The sequence below is a fragment of the Microcebus murinus genome, chromosome 12, assembly GCF_040939455.1.
Source record: "Microcebus murinus isolate Inina chromosome 12, M.murinus_Inina_mat1.0, whole genome shotgun sequence".
Taxonomy (NCBI): domain Eukaryota; kingdom Metazoa; phylum Chordata; class Mammalia; order Primates; family Cheirogaleidae; genus Microcebus; species Microcebus murinus.
In genome coordinates, this window is record NC_134115.1 from 61,302,776 (window position 1) to 61,324,851 (window position 22,076).

General features: G+C 46.3%; 1 protein-coding gene across 2 annotated transcripts in view; it reads left to right on the plus strand.

Annotated features, from left to right (window-relative positions):
* Window positions 1–22,076, plus strand: part of TMOD1 (tropomodulin 1) — a 78,086-nt gene that overhangs the window by 13,566 nt on the left and 42,444 nt on the right. The window contains exons 1-2 of one of the 2 annotated variants that reach the window (XM_012769051.3): window positions 2,357–3,635; window positions 4,270–4,437. In XM_012769051.3, the coding sequence (XP_012624505.2) occupies window positions 4,318–4,437 (120 nt within the window). In that variant the 5' untranslated portion in view covers window positions 2,357–3,635; window positions 4,270–4,317. Of the gene's footprint in view, window positions 1–2,356; window positions 3,636–4,269; window positions 4,438–22,076 lie in introns of those variants that run through there. The other variant, XM_012769050.2, reaches the window with a different exon arrangement.

Genomic DNA, 22,076 nt, shown 5'->3' on the forward strand with positions numbered 1-22,076 from the left:
GAAGGAACTTAGCGAGGGTCACCCAGGCAGTCGCCGTCACCATTAGCACTCCAACCGAAGTCCTGTTGAGTCTCAGGCCTGCGTTTCGTCCCTGACACCTCTTTTATTAGGAGATGGAGGCATTTTATGAACAGTTATAAAATGCAGTCTCTTCCGAGCCGTATTTCGAGGCCACGCTGCAGTAGCTCTGTGGCCGCCCTGGTCTCACCTCCCTCCCACCACCTCTCTCCCACCTCCCGTTCCCCACCTCCCTGGCCACAGGAGGAGAATCCTGCTTAACGCTCCGGCCCTGTGAGCCAAGTGGATGAGTGTGGCTGAAGCCGACAGCTTCATAGTTTACCTTAGAGCTCTCGGTTCCTCTCAGCTTATTTAATGTAATGCCTCACCACTCAGTAATATTCACGGGACACTTGACGTTAGAAAGGGCTTCTGAAATCCTATGATACGGGATTTTTGAATTCAACAGCACCTTGGGATGCATGAGTGGTACATTAAATTTCCTGCGTGCAATAAGAGGAAATTTAACTATTGCACCTTGGGGTGGCATCTCTGGAGGAGGCCTGAGGACCCACCCTTAGTTGCCACCTCTGTCTCTCCCCTGGCTCTTTCCCCAAGCTGGCTTTGATCGTGGGTTCCTTCCTCCCCGGCTCCCTCATCTTGGCTCATCCATTCTCTGGGGTCTGCCCATGACTCTATTTCTAAGGGTTTTACCACAGACCATCTAGAAAGTGAGTCAGCTGGGAAAGATAACAGGCATGGGAGCTCCCACAGTTCAAGACCTGCCTGACTTTCCCCAGAAGTGTGTCCCAGCTAGTCCTGTCCCTGTGCCCCTTCCTGCTGGGAGGTTCTGAGTGGCTCCCTTATGTGGCCCAGAGGTGAGTCTAAGACTGTGTTTTCCAAACTTTGTTTCATGGGATTCCAATTCTGGGAGAATCAAAAGGATTGGGAAATTATGCTCGCAGCCCATTCCTCTTGGAGATGCCATTGCATAGTAGCATACCAATTATTTGGGAAGTCCTACTGTCCAGAGTCCTACAGAACTTCGTATAACTCAAAACTTGTTTGAGCACCAAAACCTTTTGTTCTGCAGCCCAAGAGATCCTAGTTTGGAGACAGTTCTGGACATCCCTGTGCATTGGTTCTGGAAGCTTCTGCACCCTTTGTTAGGGTCTCAGAGTAGAGATCATAGCTCCTCTCCCTGTCCTGCCTTCACTTAGGAAAAGCCAAATTAGGTTGTTCTCAGAGGACCTTCAGGAAGGTTTTTTTCATCTATACCAGAGCATTGTCAGCTGGTTGTACTTTCTTTGGAAGTAAAATAGAAATGGATCAAGGAGGGGGCCCATTTATGGTCTGAACATTGCATTCTTGGGGTCTGGTCAAAGGAAGACGTCAGGCCAAGCCGAACCATTCTTAGAGAAAAGCATGGTATTGGGGTTTCTGTATTTGGGAAGCAAGTCCCTCTTATCAAGCCAGCTGTCATATCCTTGGATTCTCCTACAAATATGCCCACACATGCACAGACTTACTCTGACAAAGTGTGCTCTCTGTTTGCTGAAATGGAGACTCTTCCTGTTAGCTTAGGGAACGTGGTTTTAGTTTATTTTTGATGACTTTAATTCTTTTTAGCTAACAACTAACCCAAGCTTTTTGATTGATTGGTTGGTTGTCCTTTCCTAGTTTTCATTTTTCTCTACTCTGGAAAATTCCATCAGTCATTTCACAGAAGAGTCACAGGTTTTGTTTATTTGTTTGTCTTTTTGGCATGGGGGTTTAAAAATATAAACTGCTTTGTAGAGGGTGATACTGATTATATAAGTTTGCCAGAGCTGCTGTAACAAAGTACCACAGACTGAGTGGCTTAGACAATGGACACTTATTGCCTGACCATTCTGGAGGCCAGAAGTCTGACACCAAAGTGTCAGCAGGGCTAGTTTCTTTTGAAGGCTGTGAAGAAGAATCCATTCAAGGTTTCTCCCCTAGGTTCTGCTGGCAATCTGTGGCATTCCTTGGCTTGTAGAAACATCACCCCATCTCTGCCTTCATCATCACATGGTGGTATTCTGGTGTGTGTGCCTGTGTCCAAATTTCTCCTTTTTTTTTTTTTTTTTTGAGACAGAGTCTTGCTTTGTTGCCCAGACTAGAGTGAGTGCCGTGGCATCAGCCTAGCTCACAGCAACCTCAAATTCCTGGGCTTAAGCAATCCTGCTGCCTAAGCCTCTCGAGTAGCTGGGACTATAGGCATGTGCCACCATGCCCAGCTAATTTTTTCTATATATATTAGTTGCCCAATTAATTTCTTTGTATTTATAGTAGAGACGGGGTCTCACTCTTGCCCGGGCTGGTTTCGAACTCCTGACCTTGAGCAATCCTCCCGCCTAGGCCTCCCAGAGTGATAGGATTACAGGCCTGAACCACTGTGCCCGGCCTAAATTTCTCCTTTTTATAAGGACACCAGTCATATTGGATTAGGTGCCCATACTACTCCAGTGTGATCTCACCTAAACTTAACTAATGACATCTGCAATGACCCAATTTCCAGTAAGGTGACATTCTTACCTGTAACGTGGTACTAGGTGACCGAGGGGCACTGGGGGTTAGAACTTCAACATATGGATTTCAAGGGACACAGCTCAATCCATCACACTGATTCCACATGCAGTACTACATTCTACTGTGCAGAATTTAAGGAAGTCCTGAGCTGCTGCCTTGCCTGCCAGCCCGATGGCTTCAGAAAGGAAGGCTGGTGGCTCAGCTCAGGAAGATTAAAGGACAGGAGGGGACAGGCACATACACAGAGATAATAGCAGCGTCTGCAGAGAGCTAACATTTCCCAGGAGAAGAGCCCAGGGCTGCCTGATCGACCACCAAAGGCAGGTAGAGAACTGGAATGGGTTCCTTTCAGGGAGAAACTTCCTGCTGTATGCCTGGTCCCAGGCTGGGCCCTGGGAGAGGGGGATGGAGGGAACCCAGACCCTGCCCATGAGGAAGCCCTGTGCGAGACAGACGCACGGGCTGCAGAGAGAAGTGTGGCCCCGTGCGATGGGCCATGGTGAACTTTGCCAAGTGAGGGGACGCCAAGACTTCGCTGGCCTGTGGTGTTACCAGGCAGCTTTAGCTGAGCTGGAGGACAGAAGGATCAAGGCCCCCTTGTCCCTCCCAGCGTAGGCAAGAGGCAGTAGGGTATAGTGGAGAGCATCCTAGGCCATTGATAAAATGGTTTTAATTAGAAGTCCTAACTTACAGTGTGTGTCTTGAGGCTCAGATGAGTCAACAGGTCTGAAAATGTCATGGCTATGGGAAGTAGCAGAGACAGGATCCAAACACAGGCATTAGGCGTCCTCTGTGAGATGGGCAATGAACGGTAGCCTTCTCGAGCAAGAGCAGCAGCCTGGGAATCAGCAGACGTGGACGTTGCTCTCCCTGGTCCCTCTGGATCTCCCAGGCAAACCACTTCTTCCCTCCAATCCAGCTTTCTTGCAAGTAAAACGGGGGGACTAGGCAGTCTCCTTCTGCCATGACATTGGTGATTCTATGAAAAATGTGCCGTGACGCAACGGCCAGAGCAATGCAGGCTGGGACGGCCAACAGACCTGAGCTCAAATGTGGATTCGCCACTTCCCAGTGGCGTGATTTGGGTAAGTCGCCTAACCTCTCTAAGCTCAGTGTCCTCATTTGTAAAATGTGTATAAGAGTAAATACTTACCTCATAGGTTAAACTAGAAAATGCTCGGCCAGTGTTTAACACACAGCTTGGTGTAGGGTAGTAAGAGTTAGCTGTTACTAGAGGCTTCCTTTTGTGATCATTGAATGAGATGGAACAGGTGAGGGCCTGTATGCAGTAGGTGCTCAATTAACCATTGTATACCCTCCCTCTTTTAAAATCAGCTTTGACAGCATTTATGTCATTCATGATTCCCACTGGGGTGTGGGGTGAAGGGTGGAGGGTTATGTAGAAAAGTATTTGAACTACTTGAAGAATAAAATTGTTTTGAGGCACTCATAAGCCATTTACAATCACCCATTTACTTGTAATTAATGTCCATGCCAATTACAACCAATTACCACTCATTAAATCACATGCCCTCAGGACTTTTACCTTGCTCGTTATGTTAGCGAATTAGTCAAACTCAGTGCAGTGTTCCACTGTAGTAATTAGTATCCTGGCGGTTCACAAAACATGCCCCGGCCACCATGTGAATGAAGAGCATCTGTTTGCTTTGGGACAGCAAATCAGAGCAGGTTTTTCTAAGATTTTCTCTTTCTGGTCAGTTATAGATCAGCACAGAAACTCAGGAGACAAAGACAAGTTCTTCCACAATGTCATACAGACGAGAACTAGAGAAATACCGTGACCTGGATGAAGATGAAATCCTTGGAGCCCTAACAGAAGAAGAGCTCAGGACCCTGGAAAACGAGCTGGATGAGCTGGACCCTGATGTGAGTAGGTGCTAAAGGGGACCACATCACTACAGGTGCCAGGAGTGTAATGTTACCACCTGGGGAGGGACAGGCATATACTTCCTAAAGCTACCACTTCCTTTTTTTCCTTCTGTGAGAATGACATTAGAATAACTTTGACTTTGCAGGGTTTTAAAAAGTGCATTATGTCAGGGTTCTCCAGAGAAAGAGAACCAACAGGATATGTATTTACACATATACATATATGAAAATAGATTTATGAGAAATTAGCTCACATGGTTATGGAGGCTGGCAAGTCCCAAGATCTGCGGTCGGCAAGCTGGAGACCTAGAGAGCCAATGATACAGTTCCAGCCCAAATGCAGGCAGGCCGAAGACCCAGTAAGAGCCAATGCAAGTGTTCAACTCCAAAGGCAGGAAAAATAATGTCCCAGCTGAAGGCAGTCAGGCAGGAGGAAATTCCCTCCTACTTGTGGGAGGGTCAGCTTTTTTGTTCTATTCAGGCCTTCAACTGATTGGATGGGGCCCACCCACATTGGGGAGCATAATCTGCTTCCTCTGTCTACTGATTCGAATGTTAACCTCATGCAGACACACTCTCACAGTCACACCCAGAGTAACGTTTGACCAAATGTCTGGGCACCTCATGGCCAAGCCAAGTTGACCCACAGAATTAACCATCCCAAGTCCACCCCGTGTCAACTTGGCATGCATGCACATCACTTTAAACCATACTGAACCTCTGAATAAAAACAATAAGATGGTCATAATTCTGCCTAACAGAATGCAACTCTCCTGTGTACAACAGAAAATACACTATCCCCTTCCCCAGAAGGTGTAAAGTCCTTGAGTGAGGTTTACTCTTCTCCCCTTATGTCCTATAATTTAAATGCAATGATGTAAAATTAACCACATTTAAACACTATGATGTAAAGTCAATGCATCTATGTTGCATGATAAGGGAACAAGAGGGGAAAGAACCCAAAGGTATTTGCTATACACATATACTAACATGTTCATAAAATAAGGAGAAAATATTCACAACAATTACAGTCCTCATTTCTGTAACTGGTCTAGGGGCTGTAGCCAATGTTTCTAGCTACCTTCTCCCATCACCCATCCTGTATCCCCTCTGCCTTCGGCAAGCACTTCAACTCGCTGTGGTTCTTTAGCTGGTGAGTGACCCTAACCTTCATTTCTGTCTGGATCTTTGAATGTGGCCTTTTGACTGAATCCAAATTTTACAGAACAAGCCTTTTAATCAAGGGATTTGTTCTGTAAAGTTTGGATTCAGTCAAGGGGCGCACTTGGGGTCTGGAGGGCCACATGTGGCCTTGAGGCCGCAGGTTCCCCACCCCTGGCTGGGCCATTAGTAGTCCTGCCTGGATTGGGTTGTAGATTTCCACTGACCTTAATCACTGGGCATGGTAATACTAAAGAACGCCCTAAGGGATCTCCTGTGTTCCAGACACAAGCTTCCTTACCTCCCGTGTGCAGTAGCTATCCAATTTCCCCTCGGTAGTCCGGGCCAGTGACCCCAGGCAGCACAGTAACTCCCTTCTCTGCCTGTGGATTCAGAGGCAAGAGGAGCCCAAAGTAGTCGGGTGGCAGTTTTGGAGTTTTGTTTGTTTTTTAGAGATAGAGTCTTGCTGTGTCTCCCAGCCTGAAGTGCAGTAGTGTGATCATAGCTCACTGCAACCTCTGGCTCCTGGGCTCAAGAGATCCTCCTGCCTCAGCCTCCCAAGTAGTTGGGACTACAGGCATGTGCCACCATGTCCTGCTAATTTTTTAACTTTTATTTTTGTGGAAATGGGGTTCTTGTTATGTTGCCCAGGCTGGTCTCAAACTCCTGGCCTCAAGTGGTCCTCCTGCCTCAGCCTCAGTGCTGGGATTACAGGTGTGAGCCACTGCAGCTGGCCTGAGTGTTGTTTACCTGATGGATCACTGATAAACCAGGGTTGAGCAATGACTGGTTAAAAAAGAAAAAGGTGTGAAACATTCAATTTTTAATTAAAAATACATAAAATGGAAAATTCACTGAATTCATTAACATTCATTATACCTGGGCATTGGCCTGGGTGCCTGGGATATGATTATGGGATGAAGAGACCCATTTAGTAGGCCACCTAGCAATCGCTCTCTTGGCCCTTGCTCACAGCTCCGGCGTGGCGTGCTAAGCCACATGCACAACACATGCCTCTTGATGCTGTGTACCCTGCCTGCAGAGGCAAATTCTGAGTACGAAACAAACTTCTTAAATGTGCCAACTGTGAAATGCAATGATAAAACTCCAAACAAGTGAGGGGAATCTTCTAGTCCTTTATTTCTCAGCGAATTCATTCCATGACAGATGCTCTCCACTGTCCTGAAGCGGTTGGCTTGATAGAACGGGGAAATTGCCTTTTGAAGACAGTGATGGCACCAGCTAGGATGGGAGCAGGGCTGGGCAAATGTTCTAGAAGGCTGCATATGCTCTGAATCGGCAGGCACTCTGTGGAGCGATTTCTCCCACAGCCAGGATTCATAGTTCCAGGAATCAAGGTTGGAAATGGGAGTGGCACCACTTACCATTACTCCTAGTGACCCACTAGCAAAATTCTTGCTTCCTCTTCCTACGACCTCACGCTCTGCTGGCCTAGAAGTCTTAGTTTCAAAGGGAGGACTGTTTCCAACCCAGCCCTGTCTCTTTCACTCCATGTGGCCTTAGGCTAGTGGCTATCCTTATGCCTCAGCGTTCGCATCCGTGAAATGACGGAGTTGGTTGGTCCTTTTCAGGGCTAAGCTTCCATGACTTATAACCTGGTCTTATCTCCAGTTTGACTAAGTGGCTTCTTTCTAGATAACCCAGATTCCTGAGTCCCAGGCCCCCTAGAATGACAAATCCCTCTGCAGCGTCTCTGCGTCGTCCTGGTGTTCACCGCTTTCCCTGCCGGGTCACCAGAAGGTGGTCTCCTAAGGCGGCTGCTCAAGCTGAGTAGAAGTGGGCTTGGTGGGGACAGCCTTGGGTCCTTCCTCCCTCCCTCGAGTCACCTCTGCCCATTGGCTTGGGTTTCAGTAAAAACAGACGCTGTAGGCCAAGAACAATCAAGCTGTAAAATATTCTGTTCTAATTCTATCCTCGATCACTGTCGCCTAGAATTACAGGGACAAACAGCTTTTTTAAAGGGAGAACAAAAGGGAGATGTGGCCACTTCTGGTTCACTCAGTGAGTGCGACCCAGTTACTTGCCGGCACCAGGCCTGTGCTGGGCACCCCAGGCGGCCTGGCGGGGACTGTGCCCTGGGGCTCAGGCTGACTCGATGTGCTCATAATAAACTGCATCCTGCGTGGGAGCGGACTGGGAGCTCGGACGGAGGATTAATGCCTGCTGGTGAGAGGCTTCACGGAGCAGGTGATATTGGAACTGGGCCCTGGGTTTGTCTAATTCCAGGCCGAGTGAAGGCCACGGGCAAAGGCTCCTGTGGGGAGGTAACTGGGGATGGGGAGCCTCAGTGTGGTTTCTGTGGAGGGTCAGATGTGAGCAGAAAGGGGTTGGGGCTAGATAATGGGGGGAGCAAAGCAGACCGTAGAGCCTGGACTTTTCTCAGTAGGCCCGGGGAGTCCTTGAGGGTCAGTGACTCAGTGGGCGTGGCGGTTTCGGGAGCTGAGGCTGGCACACATGGACCTGGGGGTGCCGGGGACACCAGTGAGAGGTGGGAGGGTGCCGCAGGGGAATCTCTGCCATTCCCAGGGAGGAGCAGCGTGGACCCCGAGGGCCCCACAGGCCTGCTGTCTCTGGCATCCCCTGAGCTGCTGGAGGGGGACGAGGGGAGATGGGGCTGTGGCTGCGAGTAGAGCAGGCGACTGCAAGGTCAGAGCCCGATATCAGGCCTGGGCATGGGGGGCAGAGGGAGGACCCCCCACAGAATGGAGGTGCAGCCCTGAGGACTGCACTGAGGCCCCAGCTGCGAGCTCCCTTTCACCCCACCCCACGTATCAGAGTGTCTGGCCTCAGCAGCAACCCCAGGACCTCTTTGCCTCTGGCACAGCCAGCTCTCCTGCCCAGGTGACTGACAGGACAGAGTCCCCTCCCTGTGCCACTGGAGAGATGGGGCACCTGAGGCTCAGCTTGCTGCCCAACTCACCTGGGGTCACACGACCAGGGCGTGGGGACTTGGATTTCAAACGGGCTCCCAAGTGTGGGCACCTCCCGCTCTGGCAGGAAAAGAGTAACTGAGCATATGGATTTGGGAGTGGGCCCGCGCCATCTGAAACCTGTGGTGCTCATACTACTGTGGTTTCACAGGTGACATTTTTCAAAGACTCCTTTCTCTCTCAGTTCAGGGAAAAGAAAAGCGAAACCAGAGAGCGGGTGGGAGATAACGGAGGCCAGTGGGTTTGGGTCCCAGTCACACAATTGGCCCCTTTGCTGAGATCATCTCTGTTACCTGATTTGCAAGACAGTGTGTGAGTTTTGAAAAGGCCTAGCGGGCCTCCCTTCTTTCAGAGTGCACAAACATTCCAGCTCAAGTCTCGCCATCCCTTGGCCCAGGCTCTGAAATCCTAGCTCAGGGCGAGGCCAAAGGTATGCAGCCCATGAGAAGCTCCTGGCCTGCCACAGGTGACCAGCCCCCCAACCCGTCAGCTTACAGAGCCTGAGCTGAGCCCAGAGAGGGGAAGGAACTTGCACTAGGTCACACATTCACACAGAACCAGATCAGAACCCAGATCCCGTGGTGCCTGGGCCACCATCCTCTCCGTTACATCCATATTCCTCCTGTTTTTATTTTTAACGAGTGCTCATCTGACCTATGGGCAGGTGCTGTTCTGCATGTCCTAAGCACTTTGAAAATATTAACTCATTTAACCATCATCATGATTCTATGAGGCAGGCAGTGTTATCATCCCCATTTTATAGATGAGGAAACTGAGAGGTAAAGTAACTTGTCCAAAGCCCCACAACTAGGCAGTTAGAGGCTAGAGCCATGGTATGGATCTAGCATCCATGTCTTACCCATGTTTCTCTAAGGCTTCATGGGAGGCTTCAGGAAGGTAGTTTGGGCTGCAGATGTGCTCTGGTTTTGTGGTTTGAGAGGCTGCTGTATGCAAAGTCATCCGTCTTTCTTCCTGGAAAGAGCCTGATATGCAGGACTAGCCTCTAGTCCTAACTCTGCTATGGATTTAGGTACATGATTTTCCCTCTTTGATTCTCAGTTTCCCCATCTGTAAAATGGACGCAGTTGGCCTAGATGGCCTCGGACCCCCTCTCCAGCTGTAACCACATATGATTTCTCCAGTCACTCCTGCCTGTCTTAGTACCTGAATAGGGCAAATACTTCAAGGGGTGACGTTTGGGGTTATGCAATTTATAAGCCCCAGTGTCATGTGACAGAATAGAGTACGAGGAGTTGGAAAGCAGCTCTGTTTGCAGGAGAGGATTCCAAACTTGTGCATATTTAAAAAAAAAAGAAAGAAAGAAAAAGAAAAAGTCCCCGAAACTTTCTATCTCCACTCTGGAAAAACTCGAGCTTATCATGAGATTGTTGCACTTGGACTCCCTCAGGAAAGGAATGCTTCATGTGCTAAAAGTATCCGCTGTTGACTGATTCCCCAGAGGATCTGCCCTTTCTCGTCTCTCCGGAGTTAAGTGGATGCTGCTCTGAAGCTGAGCCAACTCCTCAGTTCAGATTGCCTTTGTACCAGGCAGCGGGGGCAATGCAGAGAACTTGGAGGATGATAAGTCACTGGGACTCGCGCAGGGAACAGTGTACAGTTCTCATATGATCAGTAGATACCCAGTGTTTACTGGATGTGCCAAGGGTAAGGCCTTCCGTGGATTATTATCTCATTTAGTCCTTGGAGAAGGTTCAGTCATTAGCCCCATTTTAAAGACCGGGAAACTGAGTCTTGGAGAGATGAAGTTAGCTGCTCAGGATGCAGCCTGAGTGGTGCTGGGATTCCAACCTAGACAGTCCTGGCCCTGTAACCTGTGCTATTAACCACCACCCCCTTGGAGCACCTGTGGGACCAGCCCAGAAGGGAACTTGGAGAACAGATTGGAGAACTACCAGCAACATTGTTTTTTTCAATTTGATTTCTTTTGAAGTTGTTATGTTCTCTTCACCATAAATATTACTCTTAAAAAAAAAAAGAAATTGCGAATCCACCAACACAACGAATTTAACTATAAATACTGCTTGTTAATGAGGCTTTGGGGAAAAGGCAGAATATTTTTAAAACTGTCTCAGTTAAAGGATCAAAATATTTGCAGGAGAGAAGAAAGTAGAGATCATTTCAACCTTATAAAGAAATTGGGACCTAAGAGTTGATTTTTAAGTCAGCTGTTAGGAATCTGGGACACAATATAACCACAGAAACAATAATAAAAAACAAAAGATCTCCTGCAAAGCCTTAAATAATAATCAAAATAATAAACTATCGTTTTCTATTGAGGTGTTCTTACATGCCAGGTGCTACGCTAAGCATTTTATGAGCATCATCTCATGAAATCTCCACAAGGATCCTATGAGATTGATCCTCAGAAGTTGGGAATAATACCATCCTATAGATAAACAAATGCATGGCCAGAATCACACTGCTATTGAATGATAGATGAATTCAAACAGACCCTGCCTTCCTTGGCCTATAATGTGTCAAGAGTTCTGAGAAGAAAGGGCCATGAGTTGCAGGAAGAGATGATGGAAGACCTATAACTGTAGAATCCCAGAGCTCCAAGGACACTTAGCAACCATCTAACACCACCTCACCTGCCCACCTCTGGCATCTACATACACCGTGCAGGTAGAGAAACCTTAATTTATGGGGTCTATCCTGGACGTGAGTCATTCACTTGGTGCTCTATGTATTTCATGGAACACTCATACCAATCCTATGGGGTAAGTGTTACTATTACCATTTTAGTGATGAAATATCAAAATAACAACAAAACCCTGAAGTCGAAAGAGGGGAAAGGACTTGTTCAAGGCCTCACAGTAAAGTCAGCGGCACAGCCAGGACGAGAACCTGGGACTTCTGTCACTCCCTGTGGCTTCCCATCATCCTCCACCCAGTTGTAAGGCCCTCCCTACCTGTACCCCAGGTCGCATCCTGTAAGGTGGAGGGCACTCCCGGCCATCCAGGAAGCAGCCAAGTTTGGTCCACAGGGACGCGGTTCTCCTTTGTAACACAAACCAGCAGAATCGCAAGCCCTGGACAGAAGTAAACAGTTGAAATGGAAAGAAATAAATCTCCCCTCTAAAAATAGGCACACATCCTTAGAAACACTGCCGGTTGTGCGCAGGGAGCCTGGTGGGGTAAGGGTGAGTCAGGCCAGGCGTTGGTGTGTCCCCACCCTCCCTCTGCCTTCTGGCCCCGTGACCACCTCCCCCACGCCACACCACCTCCCCTGGCTGGGGGACCTCTTGAGCCTCGAGCCGTTCACTTCCTCCCCTTTTTTAAGCCTTGACCTCCCACCCCTCCCTTGGCAAGCCTTCTTTATCCTTCTATCTGCAAACCCCCAGCACGGCACCTGCCCCACATTGAGGACACTGAGCACTTTCCTTTTGATTTCAACATTTTCAATAGGAAGCATTTTAAACATGTAAGAGAATACAGAATATACCTTTGTTTCTATCATACAAATTCAACACATGTTACAGTTTTGCTTTATTTAGTTCAGATCATCCTTAAAAAGAGATCACTATAGATAAAGTTTAAACTCTGCCTGTCTTCCCCACCTCCCACCCCCAGTTTGTTCCCCATCTCTCCCACTCTGCTGAACACTTTCTACCGAGAGGCAGAGAACCAAGGATCCATAATATCACATAAGTAATATAAAGGAAGGAAGGAAGTGGTCCTGTTTTCTTGACCATGTGATCATAGTGGTTCATCCTTTACTTTTCCACTCATGAAAGAGATGTGTATATAAGAAAACTTTCACTTGCCATTTAAACTTTCAGGTAGAAAAGCAATAGCAGGCCGGGCGTGGTGGCTCACGCCTGTAATCCTAGCACTTTGGGAGGCCGAGGCGGGCGGATTGCTCAAGGTCAGGAGTTCGAAACCAGCCTGAGCGAGACCCCGCCTCTACCAAAAATAGAAAGAAATTAATTGACCAACTAAAAATATATATACAAAAAATTAGCCGGGCATGGTGGCGCATGCCTGTAGTCCCAGCTACACAGGAGGCTGAGGCAGTAGGATTGCTGAGCCCTGGAGATTGAGGTTGCTGTGAGCCAGGCTGATACCACGGCATTCACTCTAGCCTGGGCAACAAAGTGAGACTCTGTCTCAAAAAAAAAAAGAAAAGAAAAGCAACAGCAGAACCAATGATACGTAGTAACTGATGGTGGCCACTGTGTCAGAGACAATAGGGAGTGGTGGAGACTGTGGTAAATGGGAGTTTGTCTAAAGAGCATGTGCTTTTCAGCTCCACCAATTGTTGCCAGTGTGAGAATACAGGCCCAGTATTGCCAGGTCACCTAATTTTTCAAGAGGTGCTAGAAATATGGGTTTTTATGGAAATTCTGACAGCTCATTCAAGTGCATAGACCAAACAAATGCAACCAAGTTTCTGCATTTAATTGGACTACAGTCCTCCCAGTTTGCAACTCTGGTTCTACTTCACATGGCAGATGTTTGTTTTGCTTAAAAATATATACATGCATAGAAAACTAAGTACATGTATATATGTAAATATCATCAGATAAAAAGTACCTAGCCCAGTTAGTGACACATAGTAAATAAATGTTGAATCTGAATGTATGATTTGTCTGCTAGAATCTAAGCCTTCTAAGACCTGGAGCCACATTGTACCACCATAGGTAACAGTGCAGCCAGGGATGGCTGTGCAAGTTGTGCCCTGTGTAACTCCAGGAGTCACTGTTCATGTAGACTAGAGAGTTAATAATGCCCTTGGATTAGTGCAGTGCACAACTTGCACAACCAGATGCAGCTGCTCTGACAGAGTACCACTATAATGCAGCGTGTGTTCAGTTGAATAGAAATGAACAATTATGCTCTGTGGTGGTAAAACTGATTGGCAGTAAACTGCTTTCATAAGGGTGTTCAAACCTTTATTGTGAGGTTCAAAATGAAAGAGCTTTTTAAAAAAAATTTTTTTAGAGACAGGGTCTAGCTTTGTTGCCCAGCCTGGAGTGCCATGGCACAATCATAGCTCACAGCAGCCTCAAACTCCTGGGCTCAAGCAATCGTCCTGCCTCAGCCTTCTGAGTAGCTAGGACTACAGGCATGCACCACCACACCTGGCTAATTTTTAACATTTCTTTTTTGTAGAGACAGAGTCATTATATTACTCATGTTGGTCTTGAACTCTAAGCAATCCTCCTGCCTCAGCCTCCCAAAGTGCTAGGATCATAGGTGTGAGCCACCACGCCTGATCCAAAAGGGCTTTTGATCCTCATTTTACAGATGGGGGATCCAAAGCCAGAAAGCACCAGTGTATTGTTTGTGGTCCCACAGCCCTGGGAGGAGAACCCAGGGTGTCAGGTAGGGTGCAACTTGGCTTAAGTAATAGAGACTCAAAATAACATGATTTGTGCAGTGGTTTATTCATCCCTCAAGTAAAAGTCCACAGGTGAATAGTCTAGGGCTGGTGTGGAGCTCAGTGTCCCGAACTTCCCAGAGTCCCAGACTGTCCAGCTCGCTCTTCTGCCATTCCTGGAGTGCAGCCTCGTCCCCATGGGATGTGGGAGCCATAATAGCCGAGTTCCAGGCATCGGAAGAGAGAAAAAGGTCAGGGGGTGGGGAATAAAAGAAAAGGAGGAAAGCAGTGATTCAAGTGCTTTTTAAGGAAAGTTACTGGAAATTGCCACCAGACATTTCTCATATTATTGATCAGAGTTTAATTACATAGCTCAACCTAGTGCAAGAGATCATGGGAAATGTAGTCTTTAGTCTGAGTGGCCAAGTGCTTGGTTAAAGAGTAGGAGTGCTTTTATTACTAAAGAAGGGGAGGCCTGACATTAGGGACAATTTGGAGTCTGTGACTGTGCATTTTCCAGTTTGATGGACTCATGTTCTGCTCTGCCGAAAGCCCTCAGGTGGAGTGAAAGGTGTTGGCAGGAATTTAGCCAAATCCAGGCCCCTAAAGAAGACACTCCAAAGGTCTCACTCTCTAGCTTGGCATTTTCCAAAACACCCATCAGATGCCCTGGTCCCATCGTGGGCATCCCCTACCCTGGCACCCTTTATAATGTGTCCCACTCCCCCAAACACACTTGGGGGCAGCAGCTGGGTGGCCCAGAAAACAGCTTGGGGCAGCAGGTGTGATGGGGGGCTGTGAGGTGTCCAAGTAATACCGTCCTTTTCCCAGCTGGAGCATCGGTGTGTAGGACTGTGGACAATTCAGACCAGTGCTGGGTGCTAGGGTTCAGAGAAGATTGAGATCTACCCCAGCGGGCCCTTGAGAGGCACCCAGTCTTCCTAGGGAGAGAGGTACAGCATAGATGTGCTCCTAGACAGAGTAGGATGAGCATTATATAAGAACTGGCGAGATGCCTGTGCGAACTTGGAAGAATTGCCAGGCCGTGCAGGGAGCACTGGAAAGGCTGGACAGGGTGACCGAGGGGAGGGCTTTGAAGGATGAGTGCAGGGGAGCCGCAGCCAGGGGATTCCAGGCGGAGGGCACAGCCTGGGCATGGCAGCGGGAGAGTGCAGGGCGCAGCTGTGGAATGTGGAGCAGCCTGGAGTGGCTGGAATAGGGACCACTTGAAAAGGGAGCAGTAGGGAGTATGTTGGGATCAAATCATGAAGCCTCTCTGTGCCTGGCTGAAGAATTTGGTCGTGATTCTATAGGTCAGTGAGGCAGCCGAGCATCTGTATGTTGAGGTACATCTGTATGTTGGGGTGACATGGTCAGGTGCACGTGCTGGTGGGTCTGTCTAGCTGCTGGGGGGGAAGGCAGTGGAGGTCAGGAGGCTGGAGGCAGGGAGACCAGCCAGGAGGGCTGCTCTGCTGGGCCTGGCCAGAGGCACAAGCACTTGAACAAGGGTGGTGCCCACAGAACAAAGACATTTAAGAACACCGTGGCCTCAGACTCCTTGCCCTGGCAAGCCACGCTCCCGCATCTGCAGGGCTCCGCCTGTGCTGCGCTTTCTCCCACCCTGCAACACCCTCCCCTTCCTCTTCACCTGGATGTCTCCTCTCTGCTCTGCTGGGACTCAGCTCAGGACCACCTCCTCCAGGAAGCTCAGGGCTGAGTAAGGTGACCACACTGGGACATTGTCTCCTCTGGCTGTGAGCCCCCCTGGGGCAGGGATCACACAGCTGTCGTCTCAGGATGGCCAGTGCCCTGTGCAGCAGGAACATGGATCGTTTTCCCTGTGCATGAGGCAGGAAAGGAGGATTAGGAGACAGCGGGAAAGGAAGTGTCCCCACTTTGTGCCGTGAACACCAGAGAGAGAGAGAGTGTGTGTGTGTGTCTGTGCTGTTGTGACCAATAGGTCTCACACAAACAATTCCCAGGCTTGGGCCACAGGGGTGACTTTGGAGGTCAGCACCGATGCCCCACAAAGTTGACTGGTGGCGGTGGCCGCTGCTGCGTTTCGCCAGCCCTGCGGCAAGGTTGGGGTGGCCATGCCAAAGGCCTCGCTCTTTCCAGAGAGAACGCGAAGAGGGGAAGAGGCCCAGAGTGTGTGTCAGGGTCAGGGGATATGTCTCGAGAGAGAGGGGCACGCAGAAGTCTGGACCCTGCTTGTCCCCTTAGGACGTGCCATCGAGCTCTCAGGCTCAGGTGTGTGAGAAGAATGCCCCACTGAGTGATTTCTAGTAGGATCTGGAAGCTGCTGGCCAGTAATGCCGGGGCAGGGCTCTGTCTATCTGGATGGGGCCTAAGGGACTAGCGGCCTCATTTTACATAAAGAGAACCAGACCTGGCAGATAACTGGAAGATGAAAGTCCTCAAGGCCAGTTTAAAAGATAGTTTTTTCCAGTCAGATGCTTTATAAAAGGCAATTGGGGGGGGGCAGCTGGCCTATAGAATGTCTCGCCTGATATGGTGGGATGGAGAGTGGCGGGGCAGGTATCTAGGGCATGCTTAGGTCAAACTGTTTGAAGTAGGAGGAAGGGAGGCAGTCAGCGGGAATTTTGAGAACTTAAGCTGCCTTGGTTTCTGTGACCTGGTGACAGTAACTCCATGCCTCTGGGCCTCAGTTTCTCCATGTGTAAACTGAGACTAGCTTGATAAGGAGGGGAGCTCTAGCTTCCCAACACCTGGAGAGGACACCTGGCTCTCACATGGGCCCCATGGGGCTCCCGGGATCTATTCCTAGAGGAAGGCAGCGGGTGGCATGGAAAGTTTTCTACGGGATGGAAGTCAAGAGTCCTGGGCTGTGTCCAGCGTGTAACCCAGGCGAGGCCCCGCCCCTCCCTGGCCCTTGGCTTCTCCCAATTTCTAATAAAGAGTTTTACCAACTGGTCCGTCGTCTTCTAAGCAGTTATGTGTGGTTCAGTCACAGAATTGGAACCCAGGACTCCAGGAGCCCAGACCAACAGGGGCATGTTTTACATTCCCTCGTTCTTACACGTAGCTGATTTATTTGGGAAAAGTAATAAAATCTCTTGTTTTTTTGTCACTATGAAGGACTGGGTTAAGGAACGTTTTATGTATGGTTAGCTACCAGTCTGAAGACAGTCATACAAATCGTTGCCATGCTAATATAGAAAATGCTAATTATATACAGGGTTATTCATATGTAAACTCAGCCTTCCTGGCCATGTGGCTAACAAGCTGTGTGACTTTGGACAAGCGACTTCAGTTTTCTATGCCTCAGTTTCCCCATCTGAAAAATGAAAAAATTGGCCCGGGGTGTCTCTTAGGGCTTTGCAGCTCTGAGCTGCTAAAAGTCTATATATTCCTTTTAATACATTGTGTGTGTGTGTGTGAGTGTGAGTGTGTGAATATGTGTTGCCTGTGTGTGCACATGCGAGCAAGCCCACAAGGTTCTAGCCAGAATGGCTTCTCACGTAGTCCTCACTATCTATAGCAATGATAATTGTGAGGATACTTGATATTCAGCATGACCGGCACCTGTTTGCAGGGTGTTAGCGCTCCTAACAGCACAGTTATGGATCTGTCAAAAGTTTCCATTGTCCTTGGGACAACTGGACTCAAGAGTGTGGGTGTGAAAATTAGACTAAGATGTTAACCTGTCAAGCTGTACATTTGAGTTTTAATTTTACAACATTTAAAAGGAAGTCACCATTTAGAAAACCAGGAGTAAGAAGCTCCTTCTCATTTTTCCCCTACAATTATTTCCAAGAACAAATTAAACTTTGCACTTTTAAAATTTAAAAAACTCTAAAAACCCATGTATATTCCTCTTTCTTCCTCTAACTCAGTGCCTGCTATGAGCGGATACTCATTACCTATTTGTGCAATAAATGTTGATATTTTAAAATCAAGAGATTTCACATAAAAATGAGCAGATCTAGTAACACCGTCCATATTCCTACATGTCAGCAATTTGCTGGGCCTGGGTGGTGTGGGCATGAATGCTCCCTCCTCACCATCCCAGGCAGCTGGCAGCTATAATTTTAGGCTAAGATCAGAGAACACCTAGAAATTCCTCCTCCTTAAAACCCACACTAAATTTCCTGTCAGGTTATGATAAGGAGATCACCCAGCCATTAGTCACTGCCCTTCTAACAGGAGTAAATTTCCAACTCTAAGAAAGTACATGAAGACTTACTTGCTCAGAGTCCTATGTACAAAGCTCTTTCCCAAAGCAAATTCACCCCTACCCAACCTATCTTTGGGATAAGGATAAGTGCATGTGAATTCTGATTCCCCATGGCAGAATTGGTGACTTTTCTGATAGAATCAGGCTTGTTTTGTTTTTTTTTTTAAACCAATTATGAGGAAAGCGTTTGCCCAGTAAATATACCCTCGGCACGTTTTCAGATTAAGAGAGTGAGATTTAAATTCCTTAAGGGATAAATGATTCCCGTTTCCCACGGGCACCATGAAAGTATACCTTTACAGGTAATGTCCAGGCTGTTGTGGATTATTCTTTGCTATTCAGGAAAGGAGACCTCCCTTTAGGATCTTGATTACCACGTGTTTAGTGAATAACCACGTGAAATTGAGTCTTTTCTCTAATTTTACTCCAGCTCCCCCATTTACCTCCCATCTCTCCGGTTACTACAAGTTAAAGAGCTTTTTTGTGGGGTCATAGCCCCACCTCTTAGCACACTGCGTGGAGACACAATACTTGTTTGGTGGATGTTTGTTGAATGAATACAAAATAAAGGAGTGAGAGATGCATTTCTACACATACGGATCACCAGATACTCTCCTGGTCAGAGCCAACAACAGAATGGTTGTGGGGACTCTTTTCCTCACCTATTAGATAGGCTGAGTCGGACAGTCCTGACAGCCATGGAGAGCCAAGGCAAGATTTTCATTCTCATACCCACTTAACTCCTCCCACCTCTAATTTACATAATAAAGCACATCGCATTGTAAAACAGGGCTCCATTTTAGATTTGGCCAGCTCTCACCTGGCCAATCTCAGCATCTTTGTTGGCCACTGGCACATGAGGAGGCTTCTGTCCTCAGCATCTCATGGCCATTTAGTTTAGTTAGTGAATTAACCATGTTTATAATTCTCCCCTAGATAACATGTGCCATTTAAAAAATACAGCTTTTTTGGGATATAATTTGAAATATAAATACAGCTTTTTTGAGATATAATTTGAGATATAAAAAACAGCTTTTGGGATATATAATTCATATACCATACAGTTCATCCATTTAAACTGTACAATTCAATGGGTTGTGTTTTTTTTGCATATTCACAGAGTTGTACAACTGTCACTATAATTTTAGAACATTTTCATCACCTCGAAAAGAAACCTTCTACCCATCAGTTGTCACTTCCCATTTTCCCCCAATCTTCCCATCTGTATTAGTCTGTTCAGGCTGCCATAACAAACAACAGAAACTTCTTTTCTTATAGTTCTGAGGCTGGGAAGTCCCAGATCAGGGCCCAGCAGGATCAGTTTCTGGTGGAGCCTCTCTTCCTGGTCACCTTCTCTCTGTGTCCTCTCATGGCGGCTGGTTGGGGCAGTGGGGGTGTGCAGCAAGCTGTCTGGTGTCTCTGCTTGTGAGGACACTAATGCTATCAGATCAGGGCTCCACCTTTATGACCTCATTTAAACTTAATTACCCCCTCAAGGTCCTAGTTCCAAATACAGTCACATTGGGGATTAGGGCTTCAACCTATGAATTTGAAGGGACATGGTTCAGTCCACAGCATCAGCCCTAGGCAACCACTAATCTACTTTCCATCTCTATTGATTTGACTCTTCTGGACATGTCATGTCAGTAGAATGGCCTTTTGTATCTGGCTTCTTTCACTTGGCATAATGTTTTCTAGGCTCATTTGTGTTGTAGTACTTCATTCCTTTTCAGGGCTGGATAATATTCAGTTGTACGGATATATCATATTTTGTTTATCCATTCACCAGTTGATGAACATTAGACTCATTTGTACTTTTGGCTATTATGAATTATGCTGTTATGAGCATTCATATACAAGTTTTTTTGGTAAACATACATTTTTAATTCTTTTCCACCTACGAGTGTAATTTCTGGGTCATATGGGAACTCTATGTTTAACTTTTTGAGAAACTGCCAGACTGTTTTCCAAAAGGGCTGAACTACTTCTACGAGCAGTGCACGAGAGTTCCAGTTTCTCCACATTCTCACCAACACTTGTTATTATCTGTGTTTTTGATTATTGCCATCCTAATGGCCATGAAATGGAATCTCATTCTCGCTTTGATTTGCATTTCCCAGATGGCTAATGATGTTGAGTATTGTTTCATGTGCTTATTGGCCATGTGTATGTCTTCTTTGGAAAAATGTCTATTCAGATCATTTACCTATTTTTAAATTGAGTTATTGTCTTATTGAGTTGTAAGAGATCTTTACTTATGCTGGATACAAGGCTCTTATTAGATGTATGATTCATAAATATTTTCTCCCAATCTGCAGGTTGTCTTTTCACTTGTATCCTTTGCAGAACAAATGTTTTTAACTTTGATGAAGTCCAGTTTATTTTTTCTTTTTTTGCTTATTGTTTTGATATCCTATCTAAGAAACCATTACCTAATCCAGAGTCACAAAGATTTATGCCCATGTTTTTTTCCAAGGGTTTTATAGTTTAGCTCTTACATTTAGGTTTTTGATTCATTTTGAGTTGATTTTTATACACAGTGTGAGATCACATGCTGTTTTTAAAAGCAAGATAAAGTGATAAATAATCAGGAGTTTAAAAACTATGGAACAGCCTTTGGTTTTAAATGAAAAATGTGATATTTTGCTAAACATAACATTTAATGGAAAGAAAACAAACTTTAACTCCTAACGAGGCTGAAATTTTCAATATTTACTTAAAAATGTGATAAGGTAAGAATTATTAGAAAAGGCTTTTGACATTTTTGTTTTTAAAAAATCAGCTGCTTTAAATAAAGATTTTTTAAAAGTTATTGCTGAGTTTATTACTTTCAGGAAGCTCTATTTTTAATGTACATGTCAGAGCTAGTTTTTAATTTATCTGAAGTGGTTTGTAATTATTGGTAATGCTGATAATAAAATCTATATTGTTTGGATCAGTAAAAAAATTACTATAGACTCAACCTTTGATGAAATGCAATTTGGACTCTAAAATATACTTCCTGGCACTCCCCATATTGTTGGCATGATGGTGTCTGCCCTCCTTTCAACCCACCTCTTTCTAAACACTGATTATTTGCTGTGAGCTGAATGGTGAGAGGATTTCAGCACGACTCTCCAGGTCTCTGTTTAGAGATCTGAAAGGCAGCAGGAATAAGTTAACTTTGGCATGGGAAAGAACTTTCCAGTAGTCGGGCTATCTAGAAGGCTATGAAAATTAGAGAAAGACACTTCTCTGCACACACCTTTTTCTTGGTTAGGAGAAAATTAAAAATAACTGTCTATTTGACAATAATGTATATTAGATAAGCTAATGGTGGAAGGTTTATGGGGAAATATGAACATTCTATGTTTTAAAAATACATTATTATAGGAGAAAGATGAATAAAGTAAAACAAAGGTTTCAGCAGATTTGTCTGACTCTGGAGGCTTTGGAGCACAGTGAAATATTGTGAGTTCTTGGACTGGACATATTTTAGTCAATATGCTGGCTGCGGGATCCTGGGGCTGGCAACACCGTCTGGCACAGTCAGTAGAGGCCAGTTGGTGCACAGTGTCCGGTACATGAATACACACTGGGCCACATTATGCTTACCAGTCTCTTGGAATATTAAAATTTTATAACTGAACCACAAAGTCTCATACTCTATATTGATAATTCACAATTATCAATGACATGCAATTTTCCTATGTTTTTAGAGTTCTTTTTAACAGATTTTTCAATAAAGATTTAAATAAATGATTCCATATTTTCATGTTATATAAGTAATATTTTTGAAATACATTAAAAACATCTTTGTTCCCTTATTATAATCATATGGCCTTTAGTTGAAGGTAGTAGTTCTCAATCAGGGCGATTTTGCCCTTCAGAGGAAATTTGGCAGTGTCTGGAGACATTTTTGGTTGTCACAAGTTGGGGGACTGTGCTACTGGCATCTGTGACACAGAGACCAGAGAGGCTCTGCAGTGCACAGGACAGCCTC